General features: G+C 42.2%; 2 protein-coding genes across 2 annotated transcripts; one reads left to right on the forward strand and one right to left on the reverse strand.

Moving 5' to 3' along the window:
• Positions 1-307: 307 nt before the first annotated feature.
• On the reverse strand, positions 308-11,849 carry TMEM43 (transmembrane protein 43). The gene is made up of 12 exons (XM_038149021.1): positions 11,711-11,849; positions 10,425-10,571; positions 9,316-9,450; positions 8,526-8,620; positions 7,743-7,792; positions 6,206-6,275; positions 5,762-5,832; positions 5,476-5,597; positions 4,804-4,878; positions 4,622-4,723; positions 3,155-3,272; positions 308-2,199 (listed from the first exon to the last, which is right to left on the reverse strand). Exons 1-12 carry the CDS (start codon positions 11,720-11,722, stop codon positions 1,997-1,999), a joined length of 1,200 nt encoding a protein of 399 aa, XP_038004949.1. The 5' UTR covers positions 11,723-11,849; the 3' UTR covers positions 308-1,996.
• A 175-nt stretch (positions 11,850-12,024) lies between these two features.
• Positions 12,025-19,932, forward strand: CHCHD4 (coiled-coil-helix-coiled-coil-helix domain containing 4). The gene is made up of 3 exons (XM_038149022.1): positions 12,025-12,191; positions 13,972-14,070; positions 18,772-19,932. Exons 1-3 carry the CDS (start codon positions 12,170-12,172, stop codon positions 19,059-19,061), a joined length of 411 nt encoding a protein of 136 aa, XP_038004950.1. The 5' UTR covers positions 12,025-12,169; the 3' UTR covers positions 19,062-19,932.
• Positions 19,933-21,191: the final 1,259 nt, after the last annotated feature.

Below are 21,191 nucleotides of genomic sequence, written 5' to 3' on the forward strand. Positions count from 1 at the left end.
CACATATAACCCCCACTCTCCTTAAAATACAAGGGGCTGTAGCAGTCAGGTTGAACCATTATATTGTTCAAATGATCTTAGAGAGGCAAGGAAGTTACTGACTTCTTTGGTCAGTAAAAACACATGGCAGGCTGGCAGCAGTACACAGAGCAGACAGCAGCTTCCCAAAACAGAAATATTTGCAGGACAAACAAAACCCAACAATAGGAAACTAGTTCTTGTGGAAGCTACAAACTACCTGGACATTACATTATTCCTGGATATAAAACATGCAATACTTGAATTTAATAAAAAAGCCTACAGACCATTTTTTTGAAAACGGTATTTTATTAAATATACAAAAGCTCAGCACTTCTGTAGAAAATTGTCACTTCATTTCCAATAAGTAATGCTGGTTAGTGTTCTGCATCGTGGGCAAAACAGCAGCAGTCCAAACCCAGTTTCTCTCCCACATGGAGCACAATTCCTGACTGCTGGAGCACGAGCAGGTGTTGCTGAGCAGCAGGAGGGCTGTGCAGCACCACTGCCACGTACCAGTGCATGCACAAGGCCAGCTCCTGTACCTGCCCTTTCACTCCCTGCTCCTGCTTTCACCAGGACAGAGCTGTGACACCAAACAGACTATTCAAATACTAGAAGAATGAAAGTAATTAGGACTAATAAAGTCATTACAAATTCTCAAAACATTTATGATTTCTAATTCAGATTTCTATTTCAGTATCGTTTCTAGCAAACGTTTGCTTCTATGTATGTTCAAGTCAAGTTCCTTTGGTACAGAGAACACTCCTCTGATGGTCATAAATAGATTTCATAATAGAAAACATTATTTTTGTACTGAACTGTGTATACTTACAAAAACCCCAAACAGTAGTGTAGGGGGCCCCATCTGGAAGCCAGACTCTAGTTTGGTGGAGAAACTTAAGAGTGTCTCTAACCTCAAGTACTGGTTACAGCAGATAAACATGAGCCACCACAACACTACAAGGCATTCCTCTAACAAGATACAAAACTACCAATTTAGGCTTAGAAAATCTGTGAAAACTAATCAGGCAAAAATGTTTCCATTATTTAATTTCACCTAGTATGTTCATTGTCCTTACTAAGTGAAATTAAAGAAAGGAACAGTATACACAGCAAAAAAAAAAACCCAACTATTTTAGACTACACATTCAGTTACAAAAGTCAATGCTGTTTCAAGGCAGTAGGTTTTTTATTTACATGTGAATGACCTTTGAGTATCCCTTTAAGTGCAATTTGAAGTGAAATTTTTGAAACAGTTCTGATATAGTCCAGGCTATCATTTTGGATGCTTAACCAAGAACAAGTTCAGACTTTTTAAACCTGGGGGAAATCAATGTGTCCTGATAAATCTGCCCAACGTCAGAGCACTGCTAACCTGGCCACTCATTGCATCAATGACTTGGAAAATCCTCAGTCCAAAAGCAGAGGGTTTACATGAGTATTCTGTGGAATTCACCCAAGCTATGTTTTCCCTTTGAACACACGCACTGCCAAATACATCAGCTGAAGGAGTGTTCCTGACTGTGCAAACAAGAAAAGGCAGCACAGGGAGGGTTCTTCAGAGGCAGGCAGGCACATGCATTTCCTAAGGACATCTAACCAGGGTCCACGGGATGCAGCTGGCACTTTCTCCAAAACACACAAGGTGCTCCACCCAGCAAGGACTTGCCAGTTCTCAAATCAGGGGGAATTACTAAGCAGTAAGAGGTACGAATCTGCTTGTTCACTAACTTACCATCAATACACATACCTAAAATGCTTTTTTTCCCCAAAGCTGGTGTCACTGACTTCCCCCAAACAGCATCCTATAGTCCTGTGGATGTCATGTACCAATAATCACATTCAAGCCCCCTCCCCAGCTTTCAGTGCTCGCTGCTGAGCTGTGATTTGCTGTAAGCTTGCTTCAGGAACCGGGCAGAAATGCACTTGGGAAGGTTCTAACCAGGACTCAGCTCAAGACCCGACCACCTCCTTATCACTGCTGCTTTTTGGGCAGAACGCGAGACCTGGCCACCAGGATGGGGACAGCGGAGAGCAGCGCGAGGAGCAGGGCCCAGAGCGGGCGGTAGAAGAGCCAGCCCACGGAGATGGTCAGCAGGGACAGCGAGCTGGCCGCGCACACCGCAAACGCCTTCAGGCCAACGCTAACCAGCTCCCTCACAACAGGAAACCAGTCCACTGCGGAGAGAATTCAACGTGCCATCAAGCAGTTGGCAAGATGACGGCTTAAAAAGAAGTCTGATTCATGCCTAGGATGTGCACCCTAACAGCTGCAATCATAAGACAGACTCAAACTATTTATCAAGAGCACTGGATTAGGCATTTCAGCAGAGCATCATCAAGACATCTGATCATTAAGCAACAGCTAAACATATAAGGCAATGCTATCCTCATCTCTTCACACAGGAAGTAATCTAAAATAAAGTCTGAAGATTTGTCCAAGGCTCGAGAGGCAGAAGAGACAGACAACCCTGCAGCTACAGAACAAGTCTAGGGCAACTGATACAAGCTGCTAGCACAAGAATTCCTTTCTGGCAACAAAAGATTCTTGGAGCAGCATGTATATGGATAAATAAATTAAAAAAAAAAAAGTTCACAGCTGCAAAGTGAATATCTTTGATGTCTGAAGTTTATGCAAGTTTGAGGCATTGTCCTGCTTTTCTGGTTTTACTCCAGCATTTTCTATATTTAAAGAATAAACAAAAACTTTTTTTGCTGTTTGTTTACAATAGTGTAGAATAACCAGACACAAAAACGTATTTCAATACAACTGCTGAGTAGAACCTGTTGGGGGGACCAGTTGTGTGTGGGTGCAGAAAGTATTTGTATTGCAGCACCTTAAGTTAGATTTCAAAGAACCAGCCCAACACATGCCTCAGCTTTTTATTTTGGAAAGCATTGGGCTTGGATCTTCTGAGACTGGTAAAAGATATTTGCGTGGGTTTTTTTTTTAATGTTCACAAAGCAACCACTTGGTTTTGGGGTCCTGTTTACCTGCAGTTGCCTACAGTGACTTTTCAGATCAAATAAAATCTGAGTTCAAATCACATTTCTCTTGGTCTCCAAATGAATTAACTCCCTAGAGGTTACAACCTTGTTCCTAGGTCATTTTACCTGTCTGTGAAAAACTTACCTAATGTGTAAAAGATCCTGGTCATCAGGCTGATGCCCACAAACATTGAGAGCCAGCCGGCTGCACGGAGGGCCCAGGTCTTCATGGTGTTACCCTCCTGCTCCTTCTGAAACACCTCCTGAAAGCAAACACCATCACATGCAGCCTGTTTCTTGTTCTCTGTAAGATCCTCTTAATTCCAGTACATTATGAGCCAAGCAGAGCCAAGAGCATTTTAGGAGCACAATTTCTCTTGCAGAAAATACATTGCAGCTCATTCTGCAGGGTCTGTGCAGTATGACAGTACACTGCAATAGACTGAACAGTGCAGCATGGGGGAAACTGGCACTTTTCATATTTAAAACAACCTAAAAAGCACCATTCAACACTACCCACAGGCAGAAAGCACCCAGGTTTTGCTGAAATTGGACACATTCAACATTAATGTGGAAAATAAGACACTAATAAATAACCTCATAAAGAAGGAAGAGTCCGACTTCACTCTGAAGGAAGAAAGAATAGGCAATATCCAACTAATGGCTGAGGGTAAGGTGGGTGAAAGAGAGCAAGCTGGATGCAGGGAGAAAAGAGAAAAGGTATGTGTGCATTTCATCAGGCAAAGCAAAGCATCTCTTTGCAAGAATTCTGATTAAGATTCTTTTCAAAATGGGTTGTGTGACCCTCTGGCTCAACAAAATGTTCACGTGAAGATGGCTGGGACATCAGAAAGCACTAAATGGTAACAGATGTGTGAGACTGATTATTTGCACTTACAAGTACTCAATGCATTATTTATTTGTAACCAGTTCATTTTCAATGAAACAAAATTCTGTCTAATGAAGATTTGGAGCTTACAGCAGAGGGTTGATTCTACTGCTACTCTTTCAAGTCAGAACAAAGGCCTTTCTAACTGCTTTTGGGAGCACCTGTAAACTCTTGACACCTGCTTTTTGCAGCAGGGCATGGAACAATCATTAATGGAGACAAACCTACCAAAAGAAGTAAATGAATCACCAAATTGCTGGAGCATGCAGGATTTATTGAAGCATAATGCTCTGCCTAAAGGTTCTTCCTCAGCCAGAATAGTAATAAACATTTCAAACGAGCCTAAACTCCTGTTATTAGGAGCTGAAGAGAGAATAACTCCAATGGTTTATTTAATTAAACCCTGATTTTTCCTATTTTTACATGTGACCTGTTCAAAAGCATGCGCCTGCATGTGTAAGTGGGAAACTACCAAGGAGCAAATGAAAACAAAATGAGAGGGCACAGAAACAATCTTTAAAGCAAACAGACAGAATGTGCAGAAACCTGGAAGCAAACACAGGCTACAACCTATTGTCCAAGAAAGAGAGAGAAAAGTCAATGTTTGTATGAGTATCTCCTCCTCTGGAGCAGGTCTGAAGGAGAATAAGAGCTTCATGTTCTGCTGCTTCTGCACTACCACCTCAAGTTTTAACCCCTCACTAGAAGAGTGTGGTATCTCACCTCCACAGAGAGGTCCCCAGGGTACAGAATCTCCAGAACATCTCCAGACTTGGTATGATATGGAACCAGCTGATCACCTCGCTGCCGAGCAATCACAGTCACCTTGGAAGACAGGGAAAAATATTTACTGTTTCTGAGTTGGGAAGAGAGCTTGCAAAATACAGAAACAGCTGAAGACTCACCCTATCAGCAGAGCCCAAATGGGGATCATCTCCACTCAGACCGGCATAGAAGAAAGAGACACGAAGGTCTCCCACCTACAAACAAGAGGAGAGTGGAAGTCAAGAAAGATTGTTTTACAAAGGGGAATCACAGGAAAGACAACTCAGCACAGCAACATCCTTTATTTATCAACAATTTTTCTGAACATTTATGTCAAGCAAGAGATAGCCAGAATGATTTCCAAGCTGTCCTTTTTTCAGGGCTAGCTGGCCACTGAAACATGAGAGCTCAAATGTTGTTTTGTAATATCCCCTCTGATTAAGCTGCAGGAGCACATGATATGCTTTGTTGATCCCTCATCATTCCATCTTTTGGCAAAACAGGGCAGGCAGCACAATGTGACAACAAGCTGTTTGTATTCCTCAATACAGCAAGGCAGAGGTGGAACCCCCCCTCCCAGCACCACCCCTTTCCATTTAAAAGCACAGCAGACTCAAGAAAACAGAGAATAAAGGAGTGGACTGGAAGCTTTCTGCAAGAGAAGCACTCATTCTCTAGGGCTGCACTAAGGGAGTCGTCCTATGTGATGATCTGCTCTCCATTTTCTAAACATTTCAACAGAAATGAGGCATGCCTCAATGTCTTTTTCACACACAAGTAAACACTGCTTTAGTTTATCTTTCCCAACTTACTTCTGGACGCCTGGGGTTGTCGCTGTGATAGAAATAATCTTCTCTTCGGGTAACATCAGCATGGGGATCCTCCAGGTGTGACAAGCTCAACTGCTTGAAATCATCAATTTTATCCACGAGACCTAAGCAGAATAAAGCATCAAGCTGAGGCCCAGTGTCTAACCTGGAATGGCCAATTTGCTGCTGGCTTCCTGATTATCACTTGACATGACAGCTATTGTGGAAAGAACCAAAGTCCACTGCTGATGCAACAGCAGACACAAAGCCAGTACAAAAGAACCCTTACCCTTGGAAAGAACAAAGCTGCCAACCTGGACGTTAGGAGAAACAGCAGTGAAAGACTCCACAGCCATGGCACTGAGGAACAGAGAGAGTCCCTGATTAGTCCCAGAATTATGATCAACCTCTTGATTTGCAGTATGTAATATATAGAACAGAAAAGGTACTGTGGCAAACATCAGGAGAAACTCAAAGAGCTAGATGACTGTCACGATGTGAAAAAAAATCCTTCAAGAGACTGTCTAGCCTGCATACTGCTGGAACCATTAAAAAAAACTTAAGGCATCACTCTCAGAGCTGCTCTAATTTCTTTATGCCTTCATTCTCCCAACTACCAAAAGAGCAGCAGTTTCCATCTACTGCACTCTGTTATGAAATCAGTCATTTAGCTTTCATACTTGATCAGATCCAGTGACAGAATTCAGAGGGACTGTGCCAGGTGGTACCTCACCTTGGGTTTTTGTGTCCAATTTCTCGATCAAAGTTTCTGCTGTTCACAACTTCTGATTTCCACTCTGTATCTAAACAGAACGATAAGAAGGTTGAGTAAAGGACGCTCAGATCTCAGTTACTGAAGACACCTCAATCATTTAGTTCTAGGTTACACTTTTAGTAATACCGTCTACCGTCTGTCATAGTCTGTACTGATACATAGAACCCTCCTCCTAGCATATTAGCAGGGAATGACAGGATTTAGGATGAAAAAAGGTATTTTTGGGATAAAATTCTAACTCAACTTTGCTCAGCTTTTTTGTTGGCATCTTCCATGATCAGGCTTTGATTCCTGGCTCCGCTCTTTGGGAATAAGCTGGTTTTGTGACAACAAGGAGCAGGGGGCAAAGGGAGAGGAGACTGGAGTGAACTTGAGCCCAGGAAAGGTTGAGTCCAAATGTGTTTTGCCAATACACAAGTCAGTAATTAAATATTTATTTTTATTGATAATAAACTTTCCCTAAGGAGACTCTGTTTTGCCCATGATGGTAATTGGAAAGCCATCTCCCTATCTGTCTTTCAACCTGTCCTTCACTCCTGTCATTCCCAATTTCTTGCCCAGTCCTGCTGAGGGGAGAGTAATCAAGCAGCTGTGTGGGTCCATGGCTGGCATACAGAGACATTTATGGGACAGAATCCATCAATCTTGAGAGGACAGCTGGTTTTTTAGCTAGCATTTCTTTTTGTTCCCTATCACTGTGAGCCTGTTTTTCACGGCTCACAACCACCAGCTTTGCCCCTTATGTACCTGCATGACACAGGGTCCTCATGCTTCACTCAGCTGAGCAGTTATATATGATCACACCCAGAAACTGCTGCACGCCCACGTTACACATCCATGTGCTTTGATCAGAGATAAATGAAGCACAGAGACCAATCTCCAAATACACTATGACTCAGAGTGCTTTTCTGCCACTGGGTAGATCAGAATAACGCACTCAGCTCTGCTCCTGCCAAAAAATCACTTGGCAAAAGCCACAGGGCACATCAGGAGGTGCTGGTGGTTTTCACTGGCTGGTATCAACATCTAAACAAGTTCTCAACAGGCTCCCTTACAGGCTGGACCTAACCTGCTTTTCCCTGTCTGTTCTCTTCTGCTCACAGCTGACATATTCCAAATTAGTCCATGTCTGAAGTGTAATCTCAGGTGTAACTTTGAACATACTCCCACCTCTGGTCATTGAGGATCTTAAGGGCCCTATTTCTGAAGCATCCTACCCCTGGATGTTCCTCTGAACTTTTAGGGGGTTCAAAACAAGTCTCAGATTTTCTGTAGCCCTTGCTTGCTCACATCACATCTCCTTTCACCTCAGTTACCTCAGAAAAGGGAGGTTCTGTCATTTGTTCAGGAAAGATAATTTCTGCTTATTCCTTCACATTCCTTTCTTTCCCAAGAAGAAAATAAAGGTTTTGCAACAAAAATCAAAATACACACACACATAAAAGTCCAAAGTTACATGCATAGAAGGAAAGGGACTTTCTGTTGATCGACTTACTGTATGAATACTTTGTCTCTTTCTTAATCTCACCATCCTCCTCATAGTCCCTGCAGAGAAAAAGGGCTGGGATGAGAACCAAACAGTGCACACACACCCCTGCTCAGGGCAGAGTACACTTCACCAATGAAATGCACAGACAGATCTCTGGCAACACAGACTTATCTTTATACATAACCTAACTCTTCTCTGAACTACCTGTGCTGAAGACAGAGATTTTCTGTACCAGGAGAAAACTGTACACAAATGCTCAACAGCCACAATCTTTTTATTCCCACATTTTAAACAAGGAGGTGCCAACTAGATTGATGAGGAACAACCAGAATTAAGTACAGTGAGACAAGCTGGCCCAAATCAAGTCTCTAACAGATGCTGCACCATAAGCATGCTAAAACGGAGAAATTATTTTTCACACCTTCACAACCTCTGACCCTTTTTTATATGACATGAAAGACATTTGGAACATAAATTCTGTGCAGTCACACCTACATAATACATACTACCATCAGTGGAATTATTAGCAATAGCAGAAATGTTTTCCCTATTTGGGTTGCAACTATTAGCAGAGCAGTTAACATCTCTCAAGGAAATTAAAGTTTAATCAAAGAAATTATTCTCTAAAGGGAAAAAATCCAAGAACTCTAGAATTCTCTTGCTATGAAGAGGTTTTTTTTTATTTGGTTTTTATTTTTCCCTTTGGTATAAGGAAAGAAAAAGAACTGTGATAGGATCCTGGTAAGACAACAGCCTCATAAACTACTTTTAAAGATTACTTTCACTTACTTGGAATCTTCATATTCAACCCACTGGTACATTTCCACGTTACGCTTAAGTTTGACAGCTTGGATAGAGAGCCCATAGCTGGGGTCAAACAAAGGCTGTGCAAAAATTAAAGAAAATGCAAGTCAGTCTAAATGCTGTACCTCACAACCTCAAATACTGTACTTTTACTACTGAACCCATTTACATACCTCACTGTACAGCCAGCACTATCACACACACAGGTGAACACAGTATAAATGTTATGAAAGACAAAAAGGAATGTCTCTGGCAAATCTGAAGAATCATCATCAAAAATTATTGCCATAGTGAAGAATGAAACCAGAACTGCTGACTATGGGTTTACAGGTCTCAGTGATTAAACCAGGAAATTCTGTTTTACTGGAAGGCCCTGTGTTAGCTTCTGCAATGTGGGTGGACCATGGAAAATGTCACCACTACTTAAAAGTAAAAACTTGCAGAGCTCCTATGCTGCAAGAGCCTAAAGACTTAACAATATCATGAACACACAACAGATTCCCTACACAAATGGCAATTGAAATCATCCACGAGAGGCAGCTTGAGGGTAGACACAGCTAGAGCTGGCATTGGCTTGAAGAAGGAGTGCAAGGCCATTCAGCATCTCCCTGATTCCAGGCCAAGAACCAGGGCTTGAGTGGTAGCTGCCCATGCACAGAGGAGGAGAAAAGCCATGTGTTTTTTCCTAGATATCAAACAAAACTTTAATTGGCAAAGACTTTTCATTCCCTCCAAGCTTGAAATACTCAAATCTTCAAGATACTATTTTATTTACCTTAGATGTACTCAGAGCTCCCGCCAAGTGCACCAGCCTCCCCTCATTCTGCTGAGAGATGCTGTGGATGCTGTCAAGAGGGACCACAAGAGAAAGCCCCTCATCGAGAGACTTGGCTGTCCTTAAAGCTCGTCCCTGCAACGAAGAAAACAGAAATCAACTTGTGGAGAATCAGCATCACAGCAGCATTTTGTGAACAAGGTTAGCAGCATCACAAGAACTGATGACCACAAGGAATGCCTGCATATTCAGCCCAAGGCATATTCTGGAAACACACTTGTACTTCTCCATTCTCTGAGCCAGTTTGGGGCAGTACTTCTCACTCAGGCAGCAGGACCATTAACATCAACTAAGCTTCTCAAACAGACCCAAATTCTTCCTACACGGGTCCAAACTTACTGCTCTGCACCTCTTGCCTTGTTCATCATTCCTGAATAACTGCAAAAATGATACAAATTTCAGTTCATTTTCCACACACCTATACTGACTCCTTGGCAGAAGTTTTCCCTGCCTCACCATCATATCCTGATGTGCTTCTTTTCGGCAAAGTCATCAAAATTTGGAGTTTATTTGGAGTTATTTTTCCTCTTGTAGAAGTATGAAAAGAAGTCTCTAAGTGAAAATCCACAGAATTCTGGTCTCCACTCCAAAATTGCCAAAACAAGTATGTTTTCAATGGCAGAGTGTTAAGATTCCTGGCTTACTTTTTTTCTTTCTTTTTTTTTTAATCTAAATCCAAGAAATAATACTGAGAAAATCCAAACAAATAACTCCTCCAATTTTGCAACATGGGGTATTAATTTCTTTAAAGTAATTATAACACTACTAGAAATGAGAACCTTTGTTATCTCAAGAAAAAAGAGGGCTGGCTCATGCAACCCTCTTACCACAGGCTGTTTCATCACCAGTTTTACAAGCTTTGGATCTTATCTCTCATCACACACTGCTACTTCTCTACTCTACCTAGTTCCAGAAAAATACTACCTGTGGCCTGTGATCTCACTTTTCTGTTATATCCCAAGCATAAGCACCAGGTCCCCATACAAAACCTCCTCTTCTCATGGGTCAAGAATAATGTTGTGTACAAACACTGACAGTATTCCACTTACTTCATTGGTAAAAAGAACGTAGAAAGCCAGAAGAAACGTCACAAGTCCAATCAACATGCCTCCAGAAGTCTCACTGAGCCGCTCCAGGAACCCCGGCTTGGGCTCACTTGTGATTTTAACATGCTCTTTTCTGCTGCTGTCAGAGAACTGCTGAAAATAATCCAAAAGTGCAATATTGGTGGGAAAGGGGAAAGCATTCCATTTCAAAACAAGTCTTCTAGCTTTGTTAGCACTGCTGCCCTACAGCGCAGAACCTCTTGCCTTGGACCAAAACTTTCCCACACTTATTAAATGCCTTATCACATTTTTGATACCAGAAACACAATCAATAAATAAAACTCCAGCCTGGTATGAAAAAAAAACCCAGTTTCTATTATAGTGGTTCTACATGTTCAAGCTTTCTTTGGTCTGCCTTCAGGTTCTGTATTTGGAGTCCACACCCTGTGTTCAGGCCATGGCAAATTGAGTAATAGCCCTGAATTCCTGACCAGCTAAAACACTGCTATAAATAACAAATTATGATTCACCTCACCAGTAAAAAGAGTGCCTGCACACTCTAAAATAATTATATCCAGGGTAACAATAACTCAAAACAAGGCACAGGGCTAACATGAGAGCTCAGGGGTTTTTTAATCTGTGCATACTGCATACGCAGCTTGTGGGGAGTTACCAAATCCAACTCCAGCACACGCACACAGCCACGGCAGGGCACGGCACTCCTCTGCGTACGGAAAATCACGCTACAGAACCCCAGTGTTCATAGTAGAGACAGAGAAGTGGTGCAATTTTATTTGAATAAAGGGAGAGAGTCCACTGGGGCACACACCCGGAGGGTTTTCTTTCTCGAGGTTTCAGAGGGCACAGACTCCTTTCATCCTAAACTCCCAGCCGCATGTTGCCCTCCTCATTTCGCCATCGGCCGAGGTACTCGGAAGGTAGATAGAGCCTTCCCGAACCACCTTCCACATATCCCCCCTTGAACCTACTGTTTTACCCCAGAGTTCAGAAGTTCAGGCTTGTGCAGATCCACTTTCTGTGTCAGGAGCCAAGCTGTCTCACCTCGGCAACCAACCTGCTGCCCAGACATTGAGACCCATTTCAAAGACATTAACACCCATACCTTCACCCATCGAATTATTACTAAAGACATTAGCACACATCGTCCCTCTCATCCAGCTCATCTGGAGATGCACAGGGCCCTGGCCGCAGCCCTGGCACATGGGGGGCGAGCGGGCCGAGCCGGCGGGGCGCGGAGCAGCGGCGGGGCCGGAGCGAGCAGCACTTACGTTCCTCGACATCCTGAGGTTCTCACTCCCCTCGGGAACCACAACTCAGAGACCGCCAGAGCCGCGCACCGCCAACCTCGCCCTCATCCGCCTCAGGGCTCCCCCGCCCCCGAGCCGCTCCCCGCCCGCAGCGGCGCACGCCGGGACGCGTAGTTCCCGCCGCGGCGGGGAAGCCCTTCCATCCTCCTTCCCTTCCCGCCTCCCTCTCTCCCCGCCCTGCGGCAGGCGCGGGGCAGGCGGGAGCTGTAGTGCGGCGGGGCCGGGCCTGGCGGAGCCCCGCGGCCGGCAGGAGGTGCGTCAGCGGCCGCCTCGGGGCCGGGAAGGCGCTTCCGGAGGCGGGAGGTCGCGGCGTGGAGCGGCGGCGCGGCGCTGCCCGAGCGGTGCTGGCGGGACGGCAGGAGCGGAGCGGCGGGGCCCGTGTGCGGCGCGCTGCGGAGGAAGGCACCGGCCGGCTCCGCCATGTCCTACTGCAGGCAGGAAGGTGCGCCCGAGTGTCCTCCCAATGTCACCCCGCCGGGCGGGCTCGCCGTGAGGCGGCCGGGGGTGGGTGCGCCGCCGGGTGACCGCTCGCTCCCCGCAGCCCGTGAGGGGAAGGCGCAGCCGGAGTAGAGAGGAGGCGCGGCAGCCGCCCGCGGTCCGTGTCTGGCGGCGGCAGCGCCGCCTCGCCTCCCGCCGCGACCTTTCTCCTCACGGAGGGCGGGAAGGGCGGCGGGGCCATGAGGCGGCAGCGCGGTCCCGGGCGTGTGGGGACGGTGAGGCCCCGCAGCGGGCCGGGAGCGGCCGGAGCTGCCCGCAGGGACCGAGTGTGGCCGCGGAGCGGCTGAGGCGTGCGGGCAGGGCAGCTCCCGCCTTCTGGCCGCAGGGGTTAAATTTATCCCAGCCTAGCCGAGTGGCCAGAGCTGTGGGGTTTTGCCTTTTTAAGGTCCATGGACAGGGTGGGTAGAGTGTGAGTTTTTCTGTATCTGTATCATGTAGTACAGTTGGTCGTATTTATGAGGCTTGGCCACTTCTTAAAGTGAGAGATGTGTAGATAAATATCTATAGCTACTTATATATAAATAAAGATCCTTGCTCTCTTAAGTAAGGCAAAGTATCTGAATGTAAAGTTTCAGACTAGAAAAAAGCACCAATAGTTCTAAATACCGTTTGTAAGTTACAAACTTGGACACAGGCTATAAACTGTATTGAGGTGGTCATCACGTATGGACCTCTTTTAGGATTTATGCTGTGCTTTGTTTAATTTTGCAATATCTGTAAGTTGCCTTATGCAACCCTACAATACTTCAGTGACTGGGTTAGAGTTCATGTGTTTCTAGCTCCTTTTATTTAAGAAATGAGTGACTATTCCACATTGTAAAGTTTGCTGGAGTACAGTGCAGAGTTGTCAGAAAACTTTGCATTTTTTAGAAGGTGTTAGATGTATCTGTTTTTCAGATGTGTTTAAATGCGTGGTTACTCAGCAAGGTTAAGTTACTGAACGTCTGATGGCTGAGGTCACACTGAGGGGCCCGGAGATTCTAATTTCTAATATGTCAAGTTACTGTAGTGGCCTTTATGAATTTGGAGAATTCTTGGGGAGTTCACCATTTTTTTCCACACTCAGAGTGTGTGTTAGAGCTTTGCAGCATTGTTGAAAAACTAAAACTACTGAAGTTTCCAGCCAAGACTCCCCCGACCTTGCTATGGAATGTTTTAGTTAAATCAAGAGCAGGAAATTTGCTCCGTTGGATTTCCATCCCTTGGAATGTTCACAGCACCTTTCAGTGTAGTTAGTTCTACCTGGTGATGGCTATCTTCTGTTTGTAAGATGATTAATGTAAAATATTACACTAGTCTTTTGCAAAAAGTCCTGTTATTAATAAGTTCCTGTGGAACACTTCACTGCTATTTATTATAGTTTCTCTTTCACTTTTTTTTTTTTTTAATTTTAAACCCTTCATCTGTGTTAGTCCTGGTCTTGGAGTAATTTGAGTTTGTTTTGAAACAGCTTTTTAACATAACAGTTTAGTGAACTGTACTGTTCATTTCAAGACATTGCTATGAAAATTGGAGCTTTAGCACGACAGAATTTCAGTGTGTATGTGTTCCTCTGAACTGGAGCTGTCCTCATTGAAGATGATTGTCAGGTACAACAGTTCATTCTCAATATTATTGAATCACACAGAAAATCTCATGACCTTGGGGTGTACAGCAGTTTTGTAGATGACTCTTTTCTGTCTCAGGTTTCTCTGAACTTTTGCTTCTTGTCTCCTCCATGGTAGGAAAAGACAGAATAATATTTGCAACCAAGGAGGACCATGAGACACCGAGCAGTGCTGAGCTGGTTGCAGATGACCCAGATGACCCTTATGAAGAGCAAGGTCAGTAGTGAGCAGAACAGAAGTAAGGGGTGTTACATCATACATAAATCCAACAGAAAACAAACCCTGCATGAACTAGAAAAACTTAAGCATTTTTAAAGACTGAGGGCAGCTGGTTATGCAGTAAATACCCAAACTCTTGGCAGTTTTAACTGCCAGGTTAGGACATCACTAATGACACCCTTTCTTCCAGTATTTATTTTTCTACACTTGTAATGATTTTTCTTAGTGGCCTATTCAAATAATCAGTTGGTGGCTTTTAGTTTTGGTTCGTGGCCAGGGATATGTAGGGATACCTTTTCCTTTTATTAATTATTATTTCCTTTTCCTTTTATTCCTTAAAGTTAGAGCCTAATCAAGTGAAAATTATGATTGTTTTCCCTCTATTTTAAGTAACAGCATGCAATTTTCAGAGAAACTGGAGCGAGTTACCTATTACTGTCATTGATGTGAGTTGCTCACCTGCCCTTGAGCAGCTGAAATTGCCTAATATGGCAATCTCTGAATATCTGACTTAATATAAATTAATATCTGGCTAGTCTATACTATACTGGTAACAATATAATCAATATCTTTCAGTGCCACATGATGGGTAAGTTAAAATTATTGAGTATTCAACTGTAATTGTGCCTTGAAAAGATAAAAAGTTTTCATGAAGATTACAGTTCTTGTACAAAGTATATCTATTAATACTTCTGAGACCAAGACTTACAATATTCTGGTTGCAGATTTTAAATAATGGGTAAACGAAATATACTTCCAGTAATGATGATTTAATAAATTTTGCCCTGGGTTAATAATTATCATGAAAATGTGAGTTTAGGTTAATATTTTTCTAATTGCTGCTATGTTTACAGATCTTTTGGTCTCTTCACTTTGTGTGAAGGGATTTCATTGGTTTCGGCTCATCTGAAGACGAAGTAAATTCTTCAGACTCCTTGAAACTTAGAAAGTGAAAGTTATGCTTTCTAAAGACTCAGGGACCTTTAGAGGGCAGCATTTAAGCAGTTTAGCAGCTGGAGCTCACAGGGTATCTTTGTTAGCTGATATGGTGTGTACTGTAATTTGAGCCACACCTTCCTATGTCATTAAAATTAACTTTTTTTTTTGTACACAGATTTGTGTTGGAGCGTTACTGCATTTATCTGCCTGTTCTGGCTTCATTTCAGCTGTATGTAGTCAGTTATAAATCTAAAGTTAAAAGAACCACTTTATTTTTGTTTCAGTGCCATATCAGTTGATTGCTGTTCTATGTGTTTTGATGGACATAGAAAGGCTGTGGTGAGGAGGAGAGGTGATGGGGTTTGTTTCCTAGCAGTGCTGCATTTACAGAGTGTTAGATCACTTTTTTCCTCAACAGTAATCCGAGAAGAAAGGGGGAAAGCCAGGAGCTTTTGATGTCACCTTACAGTGACAGTGTGTGTCTGGGGGATTCAAAATGAGAAGCTATAAACTATGTTTAAGTACTGTCAATAAGTTTGGGTGGGGATTTCTTGTGTGATTTTCTTTGTTAGTTTGTCGAGTTTTCTTCTTAGTATGTGGTAAATTACTGCCATGTTCTAGTCTGAAAAAGCACTTGAATGACCCAGGGCTACAGTGCATTAGATCAGAAGAGAGAAATATCACAGAATATCACAGAGTATCACAGAATGTGGTGGTGGGGAGTGAAGCTTATGGGCAGGGAAGAGATGGGTAAAATAGTTTGGAAAATATTGAAATGCTGAATCTCTGGCTTGCATGGCTTTTATTTAAAAGGAAATGGGGATAAGTTTTGCTGTACCTAAAGTAACATGCAGGCTTTTCTAATTTAGCTTCTACTTGGAATAGAAGACTTGGTTTCCAGTATTGTATAATTAACTGTAAAGGCTCTTTTCATCTTTTCTGCTCTGCCAAAGAGACCATTCATATCTGGGAAAAAATATATGCATTATCTAGACCTGCCATAATCTGCATTGTTTTCTCATACACCTGAAGCTTGTGTTTGAGGTTTTGTTTTTTTTGTAGGGGCCTTTTTCATACTTGAGATAAACATCTAGTTTGGTATTTGATAATTTTTGGTAGTTCTTATTTTGTCCCAGACATTAACAGACACGAGTCTTTGAGCAGTCTACTTGAATCAGTAGATTGGCCAGGAAAACTTGTGTTCTGTTTCCCTTAGGATAAAAACCAGTTAGTATACTGCTCTTATTTCTGTCAATATTTTGTTGTTGTTGTATCAGCTGGGTGATTTTGGTGGGCAAAATGTTAATGACTCACTTCAAGCTAAAAACATTGAAAGAAAAGAAGCCGTGGGAAATGGAAAGGCAGAAAAACTGGAGTAGGTTCAGGTTAGGATTTCATACTGCAGTGAAGATCACAGTTCACTGTCTGTGCCTTTTGACAGCTGTGGCTGATGGAAACAAATTAAGAATTCATTTGCAGCGGTTTTGAAATAGTATTGTTACTGTAAAGCATCTTTCTAGTCCTATGTGTTGCAGATGGTGGAATTTAAACATGAAAGATTCCTGGTTTTCACTGACATCTTGGCTGCCTTCAGTTCGAATAATTTTTTATTTTATTAAGCTTATATGAAGAAGGCAATGATGAGTTTTATGCATGCAAAGTGGTTTTTATTAGTGTTACAGCTGTGATGGGAAAGTTGGATAAAAGTACTTATGGAATTGCACCTCAAACACAGATTGTTGCTGGTCTTTCCTTTCTGTTTTTCCAGACTTGTTCCTGTCATCTTATTTTATAAACAGTTTTAAAGTGGTTTCCACAGGCGACTGATGAAGCAAAACTCTACATTCTTTTAAGAAAGAACTTGATGAATGATCAGTTGTACAGGACTGTTTCTATGACTAATGATGTCTCTTTCAATCCTGCTTCCTGTCATCTTACACTGTGAATCCCTGGCAGATAAACATGGTTTTGGGGCGTTTGTCATGTAACAGGGAAGAAACTCTTCTCAGAGCAGCAGTGGGACTTGATTCCAGCGAGTCCAAAGGCAGGTGTTGACAGGGATGCAGATGGGCCTGCCTTTGGCCATGACGTGAGCAGCTCCCATGAGCCACGGGACACTAGCTTGTGTGATGTCAGCAACCAGCGGCTCACACAAGTCTTGATCTGCAGTGGTGTAAACAGGGTTATTTTTTCTTCCACAAGTGCAGGTTCAAGTAGATTGTGACTCACTGGATCAGTGAAGTTCAGGCTGCATTTGAAATAAGTTTGAATTCAATTTTAATTAAAAATAGTAATCCTATCTATTGCGGGCTTGCGACTCAGGAAGAGTAATGGATGAAATCTGTTTCCAATTTAATTGTGTTCTAAGCTTGCTGATGGACTTACTCATTGAAGTGTGAATTCTGCTGTGATTATGAATGAGGAAATGCTTGCTTTATTCATCTGTATTTTTGTTTTGTTCTTTTGAAGCATGGTTTCTGTGCACAGAACTTCTGAAACTGGTGCTATTTCAGTGATAAAATAGGTGTGGGTCAGTGATCTTGTGATAACCATAGAATGTATTTTTATGGGATTACTCACAGTAAGATTTGCCTGTTTACAAGGCAAGTGTTTCTAAAAGGAGCAATCTATTTTAAGAGAATTATTTTACAAGTAATTTTATTTCTCTAGTGTCTTCAGCAAAATTTCAAATTCTGGTTTTTTTCTTCTTAAAGTCCTAGAAAAATGACTTTAAATGACTAGTTGATGGAGAGCAAACTGTTCAAGTAGAGAAGAAAGCAGCTTGGATCATAGCATATGGAACATAGTAGTTCTCTTGTTCTTCACATGAACTTCTCTACCTATGCCAGGTAGAGAAAGGAAATGGAGATGTATTTATTGCCTTAGAGAAATGCATTAGAGACTCTGGAAGCCCACAGGACCAGGTCTGTTATATTGAATGTCTAAAATCAGAGGAAAGGAGTTCTTCAACTTGCTGTTTGACCTTCTTTGTATAAATCAGTTGCCATCTAGAAGAACATATGCCATTAGATCTTCACCTTGCCAGTCCACCAGTGAAGTATTTCTGTCAGGACTTTTAAGTGTTCCAGAGCAGAGCTTTACAGCTGTTCCAGTTTAGAGTCTGAAGTGACATTGAACTCCTTTCAGTTGTGTTCTAAAGAACAATTTGGTTTCTGCCAACCAGACAGGCAGGCTTGCTGTTCCTTGTGTTCTGTGGCACAAGACTTAATCTTTACAAATACACTGATTTTTGTTTTTGCAATTCTGGTCTTCCAGTTGAAATTTGAAGGGGGAAAAGTTGTGAGTTATTATTTCAGAGCTTATTTCAAACAAGAAGAAAAAGGCTTCCATTCGATTTGATTTAAGAGATTTCTAGTCTTAATACTGGATTTAAAGTCTTACTGTTTGTATGGCATGATTTTAATGCTTGCTTGTTCCCCTGACAATCTGGCAAATCGATTGACTTCCATCTGGTTTGCAGTTCCCTTTGAATATTCTCAGTGGTCTGTAGTCCAGGGAGAAGGACTTAATTCAGAGATGGATAGAGAACTAATCTCACTTGTGCCCATTAAAGGATTATACAGATCAGAGGGAGAAACAGACTGGCTGGGAAGTGAAAGGTGTTTATCAGCCTTGAAGCTACAGAGCTAAGATGGCATTATAAAGTGCTTGAGTTCACACCTGCAGCCCAGCAGCTGTCACTGAGTGAAATCAATGTTTGGAAGGTGCATTAACTTTTCTTCTCTCTTGTTTGTTCAGGATTGATATTGCCCAATGGAGATATCAACTGGAATTGCCCATGTCTGGGTGGAATGGCTAGTGGTCCCTGTGGGGAGCAGTTCAAGTCAGCCTTTTCTTGTTTCCACTATAGCACAGAAGAAATAAAGGGATCAGACTGTGTGGACCAATTCCGTGCCATGCAGGAATGCATGCAAAAATACCCAGATCTTTACCCTCAAGAGGATGAAAATGATGAGAAGTCCAGCAAAGATTTAGAAGCTGCCTCTATGGAGGCCTCTGCTGCCAAAGAGGAGGAGGGATCCAGCTAATGAAGATGCAAGGAGGCTGTCGTCTCCATTTCTCATTTTCAGAGACATGGACTTCTGCACTGTGTCTGTCTTCTGAGTAGTGAGGAAATGTTTCACCATATTCTGTGCACTGTATCATAATAAGTAATTTATTCCTGAAGGAGAAATCTCAGAGCTTCAGCCTTGCAACTAAATACTGCAAAAAGAGTGAGTGTGTGTACCTACTGTGTAACCTTGTTTTGGACACAGTTAAAACTTTAACAGCTGTTCTTTACCCTCAAGTTTTCCTTGAGTTTTGACTTGAATGATGTCTTGAAGTACATAGCTTTCAACTAAAATTCCACTGGCACACCAGGTCTGTCTTCATTTCAGTATGTTCTGATCAGTAGCTGCTTTTTATTTAATGTATTCTGTTCTAGCAATAGAAATTACATTAAATGATTGTTTTTCCCTTAAGATTTTTTTTCCAAAGTGATGCAAGACATTGAGAATGGTCTAGATCTAGAACTTCTAAAATAATTTCAAATGGTCTTACTAGATTATGGTTGCATTTTGCTACTGGCATCAGATCAGGGCTGCCAGGAAAACATTGAAATGCACATCTTCTTTGATTTCATTTACTTACTGTGATGCCCTCTGCATTTTTAAAAATGCTGCATTGTGCAACTGATGATTAAGATGAATGAAAAAAATGTTGGTCACTGGCTTTATTTTTGCTCTGAAAATACAGCTTTTGGGTTCCTTTGGTTATTACCTTCTCCTTCAATGTATAGATGGGCACTTGTAAAATACTTTGAGATACAATAAATTGTTACCTGGTGTAATGATCTCAAAACAGATACTGTGACTTAAGTGCATATTAAAAAGCAAATACTTTTTACCCTCACTGGAAGCTCCTGTTTCTTTGTGGTGTGATGTTTTGTTTGGTTGGTTTTTTTTTAACACTGATTGGATTTGAGAACTGTTCTGTGCTGTAAGCAGACCTCGAATGAATCTGTGGCTTGTGAAGATCAGTTGCTCCAGCTTGTCAGATTTTTTATTCTTGTCTTACTCTTTTCTCCTCAGCCCAGGCAGGAAGGCATAAAAAACCTAAAGCTTTTTCAGTAGATATAGTAGACTGGATCATGAACCAGCAAATAAATAAACATGGACAGCTATTAAAATATTTGAAAATTACTTAAGAGGTACAAATAATTTAATAGTTCAATATTGTTTAATAGCAGTAGATAAGCTATACTCCATTGTTTGTCTTTCCAAGCAAAAGATAGGCTGTGAGATTTTTTTCAAAAGAGATTGTGGCTGTGGTTGTATTTTTTTTCTCTCCTTGTGTTGCCTACCTCACTCAAAGCATAAAAGGTTGTAGTGTCAGTAGTGCAGCCACAAAGTCCAGCAATGTTTAAACACTTACCTTTCTCTGTGGGCAGCACCCTGGAGTGCTCAGCAGCATTAATTCCATAGAGCACTTTCCTGTCTTGCTTGCATAAGTGAATTTGGTGCCACTGATTTTTCTGAATGTTTGAGGGGAATTTCTGTCAAGTTTTACAATGTTTTTGAGGTGTTAAGTGGCTGACAGCTACTTTGTTCTGAGGGCAGTGATAGCAGGGACTCTGTGCATTGCTGCTTTCCAAAGAAACAAAGTGAGACACAACTTCTCAGTGTGGCTCTTTCAGGCATAGGAAGCAAAGTGCCAAGTTAACCTGAGTAAACAGGCACAAAAGCAGCAGAGATAATCTTTGGCACTTAGGCAGTTGGGCCATGCAAATGAAATCTTAGGCAATAGATGAGCACTGGGCACCAAATTAGAAAAATCACATGCACTTAAGCTTCTGGTTGTTCAAATGGAAATCTAGTGCACTCTGTGAGGCAGCAAGAGCTGTTTGTCAAGGGCTGCTCTGTTCTAACAAGTTGCCTCTTTCTTTTTTGCTGTGCTTTTGTTTCCCACATTGCCTTTGTGCTCTGAAGTGTTTGGATTTATCCTCTGCAACTGTATTTGTAGCATCTGTGTAGAAAACATAAAATGTGGGAATCTTGGCCTACAGTGTGTAGGGATGTGCACCTAATACTGACAGAGGGACTGGGGGCATAATCTGACACTTCTGAAAGTGTGTTCAGGATGGAGTTGCTTCTTCCTGACTGTTGTGGCTTGGTGAC

This window comes from Motacilla alba, chromosome 12 (genome assembly GCF_015832195.1).
Source record: "Motacilla alba alba isolate MOTALB_02 chromosome 12, Motacilla_alba_V1.0_pri, whole genome shotgun sequence".
Lineage (NCBI taxonomy): Eukaryota > Metazoa > Chordata > Aves > Passeriformes > Motacillidae > Motacilla > Motacilla alba.